Source organism: Salvelinus namaycush, chromosome 31, assembly GCF_016432855.1.
Source record: "Salvelinus namaycush isolate Seneca chromosome 31, SaNama_1.0, whole genome shotgun sequence".
Lineage (NCBI taxonomy): Eukaryota > Metazoa > Chordata > Actinopteri > Salmoniformes > Salmonidae > Salvelinus > Salvelinus namaycush.
The window spans coordinates 9,378,000-9,395,840 of NC_052337.1; the positions used below are offsets into that span (position 1 = coordinate 9,378,000).

The window sequence follows — 17,841 nt, forward strand, 5'->3', positions numbered from 1 at the left end:
GTTCTCACAGGCACCTGTCATGTACGGCACAAATGAGTGTCAAAGAGAGATGGGTCAGCATACAAGCATTTTAGGATGAATATCGGTAGTCACTAATAAGACATTTATCAATTTTCCCCCAACAAACAAATTATCTAGTCAAACTGGGTTAAGTGAATGTGATAAGGGAGCAAACCAATTGGGTAAAAAAATCAATCAACAAAGTACTTAAATAATAGTCCATTTATTTAGTTTTAAAATTGTTTCCTTTTAGTCCTACAGACATATCATTTCAAGGAAGTCAGGGACTTGCAGACGCGACAAAATATTAACACTAATTTCTTGTTAATTTAAAATACTGACAGTAAAATAAACAAAAATAAACAGAATAAAATAGTTAAAATTACTGAGAACGGGTTGAAACAATGTTTTACTTGACAAAAAAAGAAATGGTATGTGCAACCCTACTTGAGCATCGCTGCCCTAGTTTCATACAGAAAGCAATCCACTAAGCCTAAAGGCATGAGCAATGTCTTACTTTACTGACATTTAACAGAAATCATAATGAAGAGCTAGCTACACGACACGAATGGGCTTAGAAGTGCTGCATGCAAGAGGTCTGGAATAAAAGCGTATTTTTCAGTGCTATCTGCATACAGTGGAGAAAACTGGCCAGTTAAGAGTCAAAGTGATACTGAAATGTTGATATAATTATGACGTCATCATCTAATTTATACAGCGTTTTGCTCTGCGAGGAGAGTGATGTCGTTCAAGTTGAACTCAACTCATCAAGAATAAATTCAGAGCTCAAAATAATTTTATAGGTGCAAAGGAAAATAAGTTGTCAAAAGCTTAAATATCACAAGTCTCTAAGGTTAAGTCTTTCGTTGACAAACGTTCCATTAGACTTTTGGTTCAGTTCCTGGTGTCGAGTAGGACTTTTCCACTTTCTGTGACCAGCAGGAGTGAATTAAATGCTTCAATATAACCCTCTCATGAGGGAGAGAGAGACCAGGGAGGTTCATGCAGTTCAATTGGATCTGATGTGTCATATTGGACCATTGGTAAAAACTAACCAGGCCTGCAGTACTGCATGAGTACAATAAACACAAGAACCACAGGGAGAGTCCTGAGGAATCAGGGTTAAAACCATTCATACATTAAATAGGTCTCTCTATAAAGCCCCCAAATGGACACAAACTCACCTGTACTTTGCTTCTTAATATCTATGTAGTAAATTCACATCTATTATTAAAATATCTTTTTTTGTAGAGACAGTAAAAATCTGCCATGCTTTAAGATAAAAGAATATACATGATTCTGAAAGAAAATAGTGCACATTCCAAGGCATTCAGGCCATCTTTGCTTTGCAATGTTCAATGGAAGATACATTTTCTCAGTTGTAAAAAGGGGGTCCCGAGAGGTTAGGAGGAGAGATATCTCATTCACACTGATATACACACAATCCATATAAAATGCAACCAGTCAGCCCTGCATGGTCATACATTCACTGACTACCAGAACGACAACTGGGACACTATCACTGTTCTCCATAGCAACAGCTTGGCTCAACAGACACAGTAGACCTGTCTTACAGTAATAGTACCGTACATAGCCTGCACTGCCGGAGGACTGCAGCAACTGCCTGAGTACTGTGTGTCTGACCACTTGCTACCCAGAGAGGAGAAAGAAGAGAACTGAACAGACCAGACCTGGGTTTCTGTACAGCACTTCGAGATATTAGCTGATGTACGAAGGGCTATATAAAATAAAATTGATTGATTGATTGACCAGTGTTGTGGTTTGTTTCCTTGAATAAGACAAAAAAAAGAGTTGATCTAGCTAGCTTAGAACTTGATTCAGTTTCTATCTTAAACACATATGCTCCAATCATTGACAGCAAAATTATCAATAGTACAAATTATATATATAATATATATATATACATTTTTTTACTAATCACCTTCTTTAAGCACAATAGGGTAAACAACATAATCAATGTAGTTTGACCAGTGAGGGTAGAGCCAGTGTTAAAATCTTAACATATACCTAAGTGACATCTCTACTGGAGTACGGAGCAGGTCAGGTCAAGCCACCAAAGCTCCGTCACATGCCGGCATATCATGCTGCAGACAGTGTACCAGCTGCCGTTAAGTATCGACTGTAAGCCCAATCCAGTCAGCTGGAGAATAGGACACCAGTCTGTAGTGCAGCAGATTTGAGCTACTGATACTGCCCTACCCTCATGCAGCAGCTTCAAGTCCTATGTTACAGCTAGCGGACAGACAGAACACAGTGCCTACCTATGTACGGACAACAGTCCTCAGGATCAATGAGGTCCAGGACAGGGAGAATATTGCTATGTGTTTTACTGTAACACCTCTGTATGGTTCAACCTGCACTAGTGTCTTGCCCTCTTGATTATGTATTTTAAATCCATGATCAGGGAATCATCTTTGTTAAAATGGCTTTGATAGAAGGTTCTACAGTAGGTTAATAACATCAGAGGAAGTCCATGAGGCTGCATCTCTAATTACACCATACTCCCTATATAGCTCACTCCATTTGACCAGAGCCCTATGAGGTATAGAGAATAGTGCGCTATATAGGGAATAGGGTGTCATTTGAGACGCAGCCCATGAGTCACAGGTGGTGGCTGTACCACTCCGGAAGGGCCTTTGCCGTGGTGGGGAGAGGCTGGAGGAGGAGGAGAGGGGAGTAAGGAAGTCTTCAGTGCACGAGTTGCTCAGAGTAGGTATTTATGTCTGGTGTCCTCGTCCAAAGTGAGGTCCACTACCTCCGGAGGGGACACCCAGTTGGGCTGGGGGGACACGGTAGTCCAGAGCTGGGAGGATTGCCTCGTGCTGTTGTTGAGCTGCTCCAGTGAGTTGGGCTTCCAGGCAGAGGACAGGCTCTGAATTACCCCGCCCCGAGGATGGGCACATCTGTTAAGAGAAAGGGCACAATAACACAACAAGGACATTAGAGCAATGTTAGAGAAACATTAGGGTAACAACATTATACTGACGACTTAGTAACGAAAACTGTTTGTTCATTGCAGTGCACCAGTTCCATGACAGTCCCAAGCAGCCATTGCCTTTATGAGCTGTTGACGGTGTTGGTGTTACACAGTAAAACTATATTGACCGTTTTGTTGCGGCAATAAAACATGACTGCATGACCATAACTCTTGAAGTAACATGTTGTAGACCAACACCATATAAGGATTACAGTTTTGTAGTGGTTGTAGTGCAGGCAAATCTGCCCTCGACGTGTGTTGCAAGTTATGCTTTCTGAACTCACCTTGTGTTTTCTTGCACTCCTACTATTTCTACCTCACTGTCTGAGGAGGGGATGTTGATGTGGCCCTTGTGTCGAGGGGGTTCCCTGTGGGCCAGCTCTGCCTCCATGTGACCTGCAACACAACAACACATAAGACATTTTAGAACGTACAGGGACATGTAGAATAGCAGTACACCTCACAGACACAGACATTAACAAAAACAAAAGTCATTGAAAAATGATGCAATCCACCCCTCTGGAAGTTTGATGGACACAAATATCTGGTTTACTCTTCATTGCAGCAGATATCTATGTAAATTTACATCTATGTCAATTGACCAACTGAATTTCTATGAAATACGTGTACAGCAAGACAAAAAATAAAAGGCAAACAGAAAAAACGCATTTGCAGCACCTGAAAGGAAAACACCTGTACTGTAGACAGCCTGTATCATTTCTGCTTCGAACTCCTAAGATCCCCCTTTTCAACCGTGGAGCACAGTACAAAACGTATGTTTTATTCAACTGCTCTTCCACCATGTTTTCATCTCTGAGATGTTGGTTCCTAGTACCTAGGCTACTGGTTGCACCAACATTATCCCTGTTAAACAATCTCCTTGTGCCTGTCACTGTTTGCGGATTATACAGTAAGTCTTCCCAGAGAGAGTAAACATTTTCAGTGTGCTACACCGGGTTTGTAACTGACCTGCTGAGAGAGAGCACAGATGCTGTACTCTTACTGCCCCAGAGTTTGCTGCCATATCCTGGTCCCTGTGTGTTTTTAGCCTTTCATGTGTTATCACGGTGGTCCGGCGCACTCGCTCCGCAGTCACACTTAAGTTCTCCTGGTTAGAATCAGTGTCTGAAATATCATAGTGGCACACTACGGGAGTCCCGTCTGTAGAAACAGAAAACACTTCATTATTCAAACCACTTCGTCTCACAGGTTAGCGAACTTCAGTGCTCACAGTAGAAAGTAGCTACCTCCATCAGCACAATAATTGCATTGCTAGTATAGCAGCTCATGATAGGATTTCAGCCGTGGTATCTGAGTGGATCAGAGACATACATACCCTCACCCTACAACTTCCAATATCTTATTTGATATTCCCGACTGCTAAATGCCACCTGCCATGCATGATGAATGAAAAAAAACATTTCAGCTGTAAATATATTTGTTGTCAGACAATTAACAAGTTAGGTTGAATAGTAATAATTTAACTAATTGCCTCGTAATAAAGCATTAGTATATAGCAAATATGCCTACATAACTGCTTTGTTTTGCTCAACTGTAAATGTTTGAATACAATATCTAGGCTACGAGCCTTATTCAAAATGTCAAGATGACTGACATCAAACTGAAGATGTTCAGAATTCATAGAATGTGTATCTGTGCCCAGAGTTACATGTGTAATTGGCACATCTGATGTGCAACTATAGCCTATTCTGTGTGTTTTATGCATGACCTACTGATATATAGTCTGCAATTAACTCATAAACAGATTACATAATTTATTTTAGGTATCCTTTAATGCTTTTCAAATAACAGCCACTCACAAAAAAAATAACTACCAACGGATGCAATCATTACAAACAACTAAAAATCTGAAATGTTCTTTATACAGTTCAAAACTTGTAATTATCATGTGTATGCAATAAAGCAAGTAAACAAATTAGCAGCAGTTTGACCAGTTATCAAAAACAAAAAAGCTGCTCCCAAAAAATAAGATAAAATGTAACAAAGGGTTAACTTAGTTATGTTGTAGAAAAACCCTGGTAGAGTATTGGGGGACATGCGTCGGTCGAGTGTCTGCTCTGTTCTACCCTGTAAGAGAAGTCAGTTACACATAGCCTAAGCCACATGCCTGAGGGTCATCTAGACCAGGTTTTCCCAACCGCGGTCCTGGGAACCTTGCTGTGTAGTGCTAGGGCAAAAACCTGCACCCAGAGGGAGCCCCAGGACCAGGTTTGGGAAACTGATCTAGACAGCATACTTTGAGAGCGCAGACAGTGCAGTATGGGAGTCAAGTCAAGAGCAAAATGGGCACCAGTGTTACAGTGGATGCCAGGCACTCAAGTCTAATACAGCCACAAAGTCATAATGACTAAACACCCATTTCTAAAATTGATCTTCTTAAAAATCTGACTTTAAACCTAACCTTATCCCCAATTTTAACCACACTGCTAACCTTTTCCAGGCTGGTCAGGATTAGGAACAACTCCTGATCCTCATAACTAGTGAAGATAAAAGGAGCTCCAAATGTATTGGGACAGCGACATGTTTTTGCTTCTGTACTCCAGCACTTTGGATTTGAAATTATGCCTATGCAGGTTAAAGTACAGACTGTCAGCTTTAGTTTAAGGGCATTTTCATCTGTATCGGGTGAACCGTTTACAAAATCACATCACCTTTTTGTACATAGTCCCCCAACTTTAGGGGATCAAATGTATTGGGACACTTCACTTGTATTAAAGTAGTCAAAGGTTTAGTATTTGGTCACATATTCCTAGCACACAATTACATTAAGCTTGTGACAAAACAAACTTGGATGCATTTGCTGATTGTTTGAGTTTCAAATTATTTTGTGCCCAATAGAAAATGGTAAATAATGTATTGTGTTATTTTGGAGTCACTTTTATTATAAATAAGAATAGTTTCTAAACATGTCTACATTAAAATGACAAAAAGTGCTGTAATTTCTAAACAGTTCAGCCAATATGTATAAAAACACACAAATTAAAGCCGACAGTCTGCAGCTTAACCTCAGTCATTGTATCACTGTAAATCCAAAGTGCTGGAGTACAGAGTCCCCCCCCCCCCCAAAAACAAAACGTGTCACTGTCCCAATAGTTTGAGCTCACTGTAAACCAAGATTCTCTCTTTGGTAAACAAGCTTGTGTGTTGTATAGCTTTATTTAACTCTGCGTCATTGGAAAAGAGCTTGCAAGTAAACATTTCACTATAAGGGCTACTACACCTGTTGTACTCAGCGCATGTGACAAATACAATTTGATTTTAATACCGGTCCACAATGGAAAATGACCATGAAGGTATTTGATGCACTTGTATTTATAAAAAAAAAAAAAAAAATTCAGGCTCTTTTATGTGAGCTGCTGACATGATACAATACTGTGGTAAACAAATGGAAGACCATTTACAGTACTGGGATCCAAACAGGACAAGGCGGCAAACTAAATATGTCAGATGAACTGTGCGTCATGAATTTGAAGGCAGGAGACGAGAGCTGGACCAAGTCCTGTTAACATAAAACCAAAAGGAAGTTGTCACTCTCTACAATTCATGAGCATACGAGCAAAGGTTTACCTTGCACACACAGGCTAATCAAAAGTTATTCTTTGACATTTGCACATATACATGAAGGGAAGTTCACATGCAAACAGTAAAACTTTATGCAGATTAAACAGTGTGAAATTGAGAACTGTGTAGCTATATTTTATATGCAGTACATTTTCATGTGCAAATTACAATGCTCCAAAAGACCACGGCCCTATTGAATATGCTTCCAGCTATGTTCCTTTAGCTATGTCCTGGATGTGTAGGTAGTGTTTGAAGAAGTCATTCTTGTTTTTATAAGTAGCTGGAGAAGGTTATTCAGACTCAAGCAATCACAGGATCTGAACCAGAAAAGGCTGCATTGTCACCTGTATGTTATGTAGGCCTATGTAGAAACCAGTAATCATTAACATGCGCTATACTTTTCTGGAGCCCAAACTATATATTGATAGTGTGAAACCTGGTTTCAGTTTGATAAAAGTCATCAATACAACTACTATTAAAAAAATAATAATAAAAAAGGCCGAATTTGCTTTAAGCACAGGCCAGATTGGCAGAAAAACTATTTTAAGGATATGGACAGACATGAGGCTCTTGATATGTTACTCCTATTCAGCACAAAAGATCCCACACCCACGATATCCACACGGAAAAAAAAGTCTCTCCACTGCCATCATAGTATTAGGCCTAATCTTTCACAGTCTCAGTGCTACCACAACAGAAGTTCAGGTCAAATAAAAAAAATAATACTTCTCTACCTACATATAAAAGTTTAACAATGTTCTGATTTGGACATCCAATTTCAAGGAATTGTATGGGGCTGAATATATTGCGTTAAGAATGTAATTCTCTCTAGAATGTTTACTGTTAGTAAAGCTATGCCACTAAAGTAAAAGGCTGTGAAAACATTGACAAGTATTTAAATCAATTACTAACCCAGTGCCCAGCGGATGTGGCTTTAAGTAAAATGGCACAATGACAACGTTCTTATTCCCAGCATTCCGTATGACAAGGCACATGCCATGAAGCAGCCCCCTGCACAAGTGACTGTCTGGGGTTCTGTAACGCACGTTATTGTATGAACTGACACAGTATGTTAGCTGGTAAACATGTATACTCTTGGAATAGGCATACTGAAAGCAATACAATGAGAGCCCTGACTTGACAGTCGGTCGATAAAATATGCATTGTCCATGTCAATGATGCATTTTTTTTCTATAAGTTGCAGTTAAAGTAAATTGGCTCCAGGAACCATTTAGATTTTTAAAAAACGCATTCAAAAGACTTAGATCTCACAGTGATTCAGCACCCACAGCTGCCATGAGCCACAAAGCTCATGGAGGACTTGAGTGTCACAGTCAAGGCCATGCTTACCATGTTAATTATGTAACACACATATTAGGGACTTCCAGTAGAATTGGAGGGTTGGTGATTAAAACCCCCCCCCCAAGAAAGTGGAAATTAGATAAGCACATTTGCCGTCATCACCGTATGTGTGATGGTAGTGGAACTTTATCCATTTGGAAAATACAGCACTAAAACCACTCCACAAGTCCAACAAGGGAATCTAAACGTTCAAGAGGCCGGGGTCTGGAACGTCCAGATTTCCATTTTGGGTAGCAGGCACTACATCAGGCAGGATGTTGTTGTTGAGGGGGTCAGGGGCCAAGCTGCTCATGGTGACGTTGGCGTTCTCTCGGGCCAACATGTACGCCGCCATTGTCTCCTGCGACTCCGAGGAGGGCAGGAAGGAGCTGGACGGGCGCGGCGCCCTGTGGCGGTGCCGATGGTGCCGCCCGGGGGCGTCGCTCGAGTGGATGGACGAGTCGACGCTGTCATCCGAGTCGAGGCGCGTCAGCTTCTCCATCCAGACGCGGAAGCGCTCTTCTGTCTGCCGCTGCATCACAGCGAAGCGAGTCATGGCCTCCTCCAGCACGCTGCCAATGCTGTTCCTGTCCCACGAGCCACCGCCGTCCAGCAGGCCCTGCATCTGAGCGCTCACTCCGGATCCCTCCGCAGCTTTAAAGACATTGAGGCCAAGCCATAAGAAACACAGTAGCACTTCATGTTCGCTGGTGGACTGTTTGTTTTATTTATAATTATTTAAAAAAATAGAAAAATGACAAGTTTCGTTGACGTGCAGATCGACTTTTTCATGCTGATGGACTACGTTCATGCAGTTGTAGCAGTCAGGTCTGTGTACGGAATGCAGTAATGGTTGATAAAATGGAGTCCTATAGATCCACCATAGACAGAAATTGGTGTTAAGAGATTTAGTTGCTGTAACTCATTGTAGCAAGTGTTTACTGAAGATTAACCGTGCATAGTTTGTGATAAGATAGACAACCAGGAAAACTTTAACTATGTACGCACCTACAGCGTAAGAAATAACCCAGACAGACACAGCACCAAGGTTTTGACATTTCTCCTTGGACATCAAATGTACTTAAACAAGCTAGACATAACTTATTTGAACTAGCAACAATTTCAAAATGCGATTCACATAAAATATGTCTACCTACGCACATCTAGAAGAGTTATGCAGTTGTGGTAATCAAGGAAAGCGAAGGGGGAAAATGTCAGTTACAGCTGACTATTGCCATGTTCTCTACAAATTATCTTACATACTACAATAGCCCTGCTTGAGTGCAGGCAGAGCAATGCACCACCATCTCCATGTTATGGCAGTGATTTAACCCAGTCTAAATTAGAACAACAACGCTACCTCAAACTAATATCAATGTTGTCACCCCAATGCCAAGATGCAACGTCAAAACCCACTTTATCAAACCAGATAGCAACATCATTGACATACCAAGTCTTAGAAAGAGGAAATAACTCAATATAAAGTCACGAGTTTAAAGCAATATAGATCTTCATTTGATCTGCAGTACAAGTCTTACTGTATTTGATCCATTGTACTCATTGAAGTTGAGCAACACATCCTTATTGTAAATCAAATCTTTCCCTCCAATTATCAGGAAATCAAGTCACAGGGAAGTCAAACACAAGGGCCACCAATAAAACAATGTACAAATAACACAACACAAGATAACTAATCTTAAGTGTGTTGTCAAATATATCCTAGCCTATGATAGATTTTTTTGCTAACTTCGACAAGATGCTGTGGTTAATTTATGCATTTTGAAATGACGACATCCTAAAATGGACACCGCATTCCCAAACACAGCAGTGAATCAGATGCCTATTACAACCTATTACACTTGAAGCATCTGTTTAACAGTAATCCAGAGCCTTGACAAACAACTACATCGAGACCTACTGCGCTGAAAACAGGCACAGCTTCAGTCTAAGACACTGGACTGGAGCCTAGGGGAATCTCAAAGGGCCACATTCAAATAATTCAACAGAAGTTCAACCGAACCAGCACGATAAGGTGCTACGTGGCAAAGGTATGGTGAATTAATGGAAGGCTCTGGGGATGGAGACATCTCATTCCATTAATCCTCAATCTCTATTTTGACCAAGGACAGGAAGAAGTCAATCACATTACAATGGACAGTGGCGCCTTCGATGTGAATGACACATTTACTACTATGTTTATGTCACAGCTTTGAGATACTCCTACTGTATGTTTATCACAAGGTTACTACCACACAGTGAATTCATATACTGTTGTAAAAAACAGCTCGCTATGGCAGCACAGACTGGAAAAGTAGAAGTAAAACAATGACCCAATTATAACTCAGTAAATGGTATCTACATTCCACACAACATGCAAACAATGAGTTTAAAAAGAACATTTCCTACGGGTGGATTACGTGGTGAAGACATGATAGGTTGTAACCTTCAAAATGCATGGTGAATGGAGACAAATTAACAGTTATTAAAACAATTTACATTCAGTGATGCCTGTGCTAGAAGCCATTGAAGATTAGCAAACATTCATAAACAGAAGCGTCAGTGTGTTTGCATTGGCCCGGGGATGCTATGGTTACTCGACATCTCTGGTAAACGTATGTGAAATGATTCATGTGAGATGTCTGTGGCAACTGTTTACGAGAAATTGTCAAAATTACCTGTGATGTCTGTAGTAAATTGTGATTATTACCTTATGGTGCACTAAACGTGGGTTACTTGGAATCCCTGTAGTACATGGGTCTTTCTATAGAGTAGGGTACCAGGATTTCCTATGCTGGAAAACTTGTTACAGCTGTTAAGCCATTTTTTTCTTCATGTCATTGCATTAAGGGGGGAAAATACAGTAGCCATTTTACATAAAATTCACAAGTTGATTTAAGAACTGTTTATCCCTTTCTCATGATTAGCAACTTGACGGATTTGTCCAAAAATCATGTGACAAGACATTACTTTTCTGTCCTTGCATTTATGGCAGTGTAAGTTGTCCTTATATCATATATTTTCATTAATTAGTTCAATTAGACATTGAACCCTGTAGTTGTTCTGTATAGAGATTTCAGAACTGCAATGTAACTACTTAAATGTTGTGTCTCCTTGTGTAATGGGGTGAAAACAGTTTATGGGCACACAAATCTCCCAAAAATGTATGTGATTGCAAACTCGAATGCTTTTAAAAGAAAGAGTCACCTTACCTTGATACTGAAAATCTAAAGCGAGAGTCATTAACGTGGTTCTTCAATAATTATGCATAATACATGTTGGATGCGCATTTGGTGTCTAGCTGTTTAACTATGCTGTGATATTTTCACACATCTGATCCAGGAAGGAATTTTCTGAATGACAGTCAAATGATGAACAGCTGTTGTGATAGCACATGTGATGAAACAGCCCAAGTGCTGGAAAAAGAGGTGCCCGCAAAAGAAATACCCAAAATATTTAGGGTCTCTCATTCCTTACGCTGATGAAGACCGTTGTGCCTGGATCTACATTGGATCTAATATCCCATGGAGAATTGATGTTGATAATCTGTTGTCTGCTAGATTTAGAGAATGGTCTCATTAGATTTAACAGAAAGTGTCAGAGTAATGAGTATGTTTTTGTGCCTTGGATTGGACGAGTCGGTTTGCAATTGCATACGATAGACAATTGTGCAACACCAAACTCTATTCCTGTTCATTATTCTGGATATAATGACAACAAATGACATAGCCTAATAGGCATCTTCACAACATAACCTGGTAATGAAATAACATGACAAATACATGTTAGTTTCCATGATACACCTGCAATTTTAAGCAATACAATGGGCTTGAAGCAGCCTACCTAAACTTGAAGAACAGATATTCAAGTACTGGAATATGCCTACCTTGAAAAATCAGACATTTACTAGAATTTGGTGCTTGAAAAGTCCTTGTAAATTATTGTAGCCAATTTATAAGTTCTCCTGCTTCCTGATAATTATCTGCGATTTCCTTTTGGATCCATTTCGTGAGAGATGTGGCCACTTCTGTTTCTTTCCAACCATTTCAATTGATGGGTGTTGCGCTACTCTGTTGCGGTAAAACCACATGCAGTGATTATGAAGACGACAAGATCGAATGCTGGCATCAACTTGGCTTTCCATACAAATCCTTCCATTATAAAAGGAACTGGGGTTTTAGCCACTTTCTCATGACAAAAACAGCCTGGCTTAATTGTGTGCCTGCTTCGGGCCACATAGGACACAGAAAAAGAATCATGCATTCATCCAGTTCATTTGCCTAGTTAAATAATTTTATTTACTTTTCTTTCTTAAAAAAAAAAAATTTGTCAGACAAGTCCACAGTATTCTCACATTTTAGAATGTAATTTTAATATCAATGCCTAAAAAAAATGCATTATTCTTAAAGTGGTAACGGCCTAGTTTGACAGTTCTATATTATGCCCTATATGTTCAATTATATAAATTATACAATTGTATAACACAGATCCTTGAAAAGTACAATAAAGGGCTTGAAAAAGTCTGAAAGACCTTGAATATGACTTGCCAATGTCGGTAAACCCTGCTTTAAGGATGTATAGTCCTGTTGTAGTATATATGTAGAGTTAACCGGCAATTGGCATATTCATCCAAGTACACATGTGGAACTGCATAAAACTTTTTATTTTTATTTATTTCAACCCATCTTGAAATGTTTATCCCAACGTCACACATTGGCCCCATTATTTATAGAAAGACCCAAATGCATTAAACATGGGATATACAGTGTCTCCGGAAAGTAGTCAGCCCCCTTTACCTTTTCTACATTTTGTTATGTTACAGCCTTAATATAAAATTGATTAAAAATGGCACCCCCCTCAATCTACACACAATATCTCATAATGACAAAGCAAAGACAGTTTATTTTTTTATGTTTGAAAATGCATTAAGAATAAAAACTGAAATCTCACATAAGTATTCAGACCCTTTAGTCAGTGCTTTGTTGAAGCACCTTTGGCAGCGATTACAGCATCGAGTCTTCTTGGGTATGATGCTACCAGCTTGGCACACCTGTATTTGAGGCACAAATTTGGCACACCTCTTCTCTGCAGATCCTCTCAAGCTCTGTGAAGTTGGATGGGAAGCGTTGCTGCACAGCTATTAACAGGTCTCTCCAGAGATGTTCGATCTGGTTCAAGTCCAAGTCCCGGTCCTGGTTGGGCCACTCAAGGACATTGAGACTTGTCACGAAGCCCCTCCTGTGTTGTCTTGGCTGTGTGTGTGTGTAGGGTTGTTGTCCTGTTGGAAGGTAAACCTTTGCCCCAGTCTGAGGTCCCGAGCGCTCTGGGTCAGGTTTTCTTCAAGGATCTCTCTGTACTTTGCGCCGTTCATCTTTCCCTCGATCCTGACTAGTCTCCAAGTCTCTGCCGCTGAAAAAAACAAACATTCCCACAGCATGATGCTGCCACCACGCTTCACCATAGGGATGGTGCTAGATTTCCTCCAGACGTGACGCTTGGCATTCAGACCAAAGAGATCAATATTGGTTTCATCAGACCAGATAATCTTGTTGTTCACAGCTTCCGTCTGGCCACTCTACCATAAAGGCCTAATTGGTGGAGTGCTGCAGAGATGGTTGTCCTTCTGGAAGGTTCTCCCACACTCACAGAGTGACTCGAGCTCTGTCAGTGACCATCGGGTTCTTCGTCACCTCCCTGACCAAAGCCCTTCTCCCCCGATTGTTCAGCTTGGCCAGATCTTTGAAGTCTTGGTGGTTTCAAACTTCTTACATTTAAGAATGACGGAGGCCACTGTGTTGTTGGGGACCTTCAATGCTGCAGACATTTTTTGGTACACTTCCCCAGATCTATGCCTCGACACAATCCTGTCTTAGAGCTTAAACAATTCCTTTGACTTTTTGGCTTGGTTTTTGCTGACATGCACTGTCAACTGTGGGACCTTATATAGACATGTGTGCCTTTTCAAATCATGTCCAATCAATTTAATTGACCACAGGTGGACTCCAATCAAGTTGCAGAAACATCTTAAGGATGATCAATGGAAACAGGATGCACCTGAGCGCAATCTTGAGTCTCATAGCAAATGGTCTGAATACTTATGTACATAAGGTACTTGTTTATTTTTGAATACATTTGCAAACACTTCAAAAAACCTTTCGCTTTGTCATTATGGGGTACTGTGTGTAGATAGATGAGGACATATATATATATATTTTTTTCCCCCCATCCATTTTAGAATAAGGCTGTAACGTAACAATGTGGAAAAAGGGAAGGGGTCTGAATATTTTCTGAATGCACCGTATGTGTGGTGAATATTATCCCATGTGAGTTGGGTTCGGTTAAATGTGTCTGGTGGTGATTGTTACCTGGGATGTCTGTGGTGATTGTTACCTGGGATGTCTGTGGTGATTGTTACCTGGGATGTCTGTGGTGATTGTTACCTGGGATGTCTGTGGTGATTGTTACCTGGGATGTCTGTGGTGATTGTTACCTGGGATGTCTGTGGTGATTGTTACCTGGGATGTCTGTGGTGATTGTCTTGCCGCCTGATGTCTCGTCGTCGTCTTCAGAGGAGCTGGTGCTGGAGTCACAGGTGAGGTCGCTGTCGCTCGTACTACTGTCCTGCAGCAGGTTGTATTTCTTCCTTGCCGCAGCCTCACGCTTCTGCCTAAGCAGCCGAATACGCTCCTTGTGCTTTTGGCTCCGGTGACCTTTGACTTTAGCCAGCCGGCCGTTGGTCTGCTTCTCGACGCCTGCTCCACCCACCACAGCGGGCTGGCAGCGGTTTTTCTTGGCTGCCATTGTGTTGGTGGACATCTCGCTTTCAGAACGTGAACGACGGGACTTTCGCCCACTTGATGCAGATGTTTGACCCTCTGCTGCAAGTCTGGTGTCGGCCCCGGGCTCTGTGGAGCCCCCCTCCACTGTCGCACGTGAGGCGGATCCCTCCTCACCAGAGGAGAGTGTGTCCGAGTCGGCCAGGTGGCCGCTGGAGGAGGGCGAGAGCATGCAGGGGTTGGAGGAGTCGCTCTCGTAGGCACGGCCCGAGGTGGGCTTGTCGCTGCCGGTGGAGGCGTGCGGAGACTCAGGGGAGTTCCTTCTCAGCTCCATCATGAGGCAGGGCATGGAGAGAAGGCTGGGTTCACCCTCAGTCTGCAGGGGGCTGTCCCCCTCCTTTTCTCCTGGAGGAGAGCTGGTGGTCTCTGTTTTAAGGGGCTCCTCCTGCTCCCCCCTGACAGCAGCAGCTGACCCCCCCTGCACGGGGCACTCTGAGAAGATCTCAGCATCCACAAACTCCTCTGTCTTCTCAGTGTCTGCCATCTTCATGCTAGTTGAGCGTAGGGCCCCGTGGTCTGACTGTTTTAAACAGGTGGACCAGGACAGGAACTCACCTGGAACAACAATATACGATATCACAGAGATTTAACTTTGGTTCAAAAAGACCTACTCTTGCACCCACTATAATATTGATATATCTTTAAGACTGAACACATTCGAAATTAATCATCCCCTTGCAGGATCTTTAAAATGACGCAATACAACAGACCGATTTGTGAAAGGTGTAACTCGGTGTTTCCCAACTCCGGTCCTCAAGTACCCCCAACAGCACTTATTTGTCTTGTAGCCCTAAACAAACATACCTGATTCAACTTATTGAGGGCCTGATGATTAGTTGACACGTTGAATCAGGCATGTTTGACAGGGTCAACAATAAAAATGTGTACCTTTGAGGTACATGAGGAGAGGAGATGGGAACCACTGAAAACTTTTCAATTAAATACCAGCAGCCTACAACAGTACCAAAAGGCAAATTAGCACTAATTAATCTGGCTGCATTTACAGCTGTAGTGGGGTGTGTTTACATTTGAGTCATTTAGCATACGTTCTTGTGCAGAGTGACTTACATGAGCTATTAGGGTTAAGTTTGCTCACAGGGACAGACCGATTTTTCACATAGTCGGCTCTGGGATTTGAACCAGCAACCTTTCGGTTACTGGACCAAAGCTGTTAACCGCTTATCTGCTGGTTATCTGCCGCCCAAAAACCAATAATGAATCAAAAGGGTAACATGGGTATTTGGTAGCATTCTCACATAAGGTTATCACCTAGATTCTGGCAACATCTGTTCTACTGGTTTAACTTTGAACCCCCACATGTGGTCAGCTTACAAATATCTGCTGGTTCCAAACGTATGTTACCATTGTGTGGAATGTTGGTCACATACCTGTAGGGAGAAGACACCTACAAATAGTGAGCTTCTTCTTTCAAACTGTATCATGAACTCTTCATTGCTCAAATTCACAGCATTCCACCAAAATACACCTAAACTTTAGATAGATGTGGCCCAGCTAGTAGACCGTCGTTGAATATATTACCCAAAGTTGTGCTATGGTGCTTTCAAGACAACTGGGAACTTGGGGGGGGGGGGGGAACAGTATAATCATGATGTCAGAGATATTCAGGTCGGAGCTCTAGAAGGATGCCCGAGTTTCCGACTTGGAATTCCGAGTTGCATGACCGTTCAAAAAGTTCCCAGTTGGAGCTCGTTTTTGTCCGAATTCCCAGTTATTTTCAATGCACTGAAGTCGGATATTTCAGAGTACCCCAGTTGTTTTGAACGCGGCATTATAACAGTAGTTATGTGGCTATTTAGAATGGTGTCATAACACCACTGTGTGGGCAACAACGAAACTCAAGTCCGGGGATCTTTGCGCCACACCTTCCAGTAGCCCAGGAAAAGAGCAAGTTCAGACAGAGCCTCATCTATCAAGTATGAATAACATAACTGACCGTTTTACCACAAAAACACGACATGTTGATCTACGTAGCTACCTGGATTGCTAGCTCGACAACATAACTAACAAACAATTAAACGCCACTATCAATTGGCTGGCTAGCAAGCAAAACATAGAAGCTAACGTCAACTACGCTAAACATAAAACAAACCAGCATCGCGGAAGCTGGCTTCCTTCATCCTTAGCGTTAGCTATCTAGCTTGATGGTAGCTTACCCGTCTGGCTAGGTAGCTAGCTAACAGGGAAAATATTAAGGCAAACTATGGTGAGGGCTTCGTTGGCTATCGAGTTAGCTTTGACTAACGACGTTAGCTAGTTTGCTAAGCAAGTTTCCCTTAAAACGAGTTGGAGTTGCTAGGGGGATTTCTAAACATAGTCCACCATCCATGCATGCATTTGTGATACCGCTAGCACGAACTTGATAGGCAACTAGTTAGCTACCTAAAATGGAAGCGACGTATGCTAACGACGATTCCATTTTAACGTAGCCCAGCAGCTAGCCAGCCAGTTCGCACTGACGGGGTAGCTAATTTGATAGCTAAACTAGCAACTTACTTGTGTATTAGGTTATACGCTTGTTTCTTCAGTGTCCGACTTCTGTGACATCTTCATTAATTTGAACGTATCACGCATGCGAGATATACAACTAATAAAGTAAATTTGGCTTGCAAAGTGAACCTTGGTCCACTAACGAATACCAGCTAGCTACTTATTTCAAAATGTCCCCATCAGCCGTTGTTCACATACAAATGTGTGCGTCACTTCCATGCGTGAGTGACATAGAAAAATAATTAGCGCCTCCGTGAGTCTAGGGAGAGGTATGCCGCGTTTATGACAACTAGGAACTCGAAAAAAAAAAAAACCGAGCTTCGACTGGTAAAAATCGTTTATCGGTCACTCCGAATTCCAAGTCGGAAACGCAGGCATCTTTCTAAAGCTCCGACTTGAAAATCACGTGTGTCATTATTAGAGCTAGTTTTTATTAACATTTCCGACAAGATAGAACTGCCAAAGGGGGCGCAGTTGCAATCTACTGCAGAGATAGTATGACAGAACTCTGCAAGCTATCCAGGTCTGTGCCCCAAAAATTATACTTCTATTTTTAAAAATCCACCTTTCCAGAAACAA

At 41.6% G+C, this 17,841-nt stretch overlaps 1 protein-coding gene across 2 annotated transcripts; it reads right to left on the reverse strand.

Moving 5' to 3' along the window:
• Positions 1-213: 213 nt before the first annotated feature.
• On the reverse strand, positions 214-17,445 carry c31h18orf25 (chromosome 31 C18orf25 homolog). 2 transcript variants are annotated; one of them, XM_038970304.1, is made up of 5 exons: positions 17,269-17,445; positions 14,434-15,309; positions 3,968-4,159; positions 3,283-3,394; positions 214-2,924 (listed from the first exon to the last, which is right to left on the reverse strand). In XM_038970304.1, exons 2-5 carry the CDS (start codon positions 15,242-15,244, stop codon positions 2,726-2,728), a joined length of 1,314 nt encoding a protein of 437 aa, XP_038826232.1. In that variant the 5' UTR covers positions 15,245-15,309; positions 17,269-17,445; the 3' UTR covers positions 214-2,725. The 2 variants fall into 2 exon arrangements, with proteins under 2 accessions (XP_038826232.1, XP_038826233.1); XM_038970305.1 differs by lacking the exons at positions 214-2,924; positions 3,283-3,394; positions 3,968-4,159 and adding an exon at positions 6,525-8,575.
• Between the last annotated feature and the right edge of the window lie 396 nt (positions 17,446-17,841).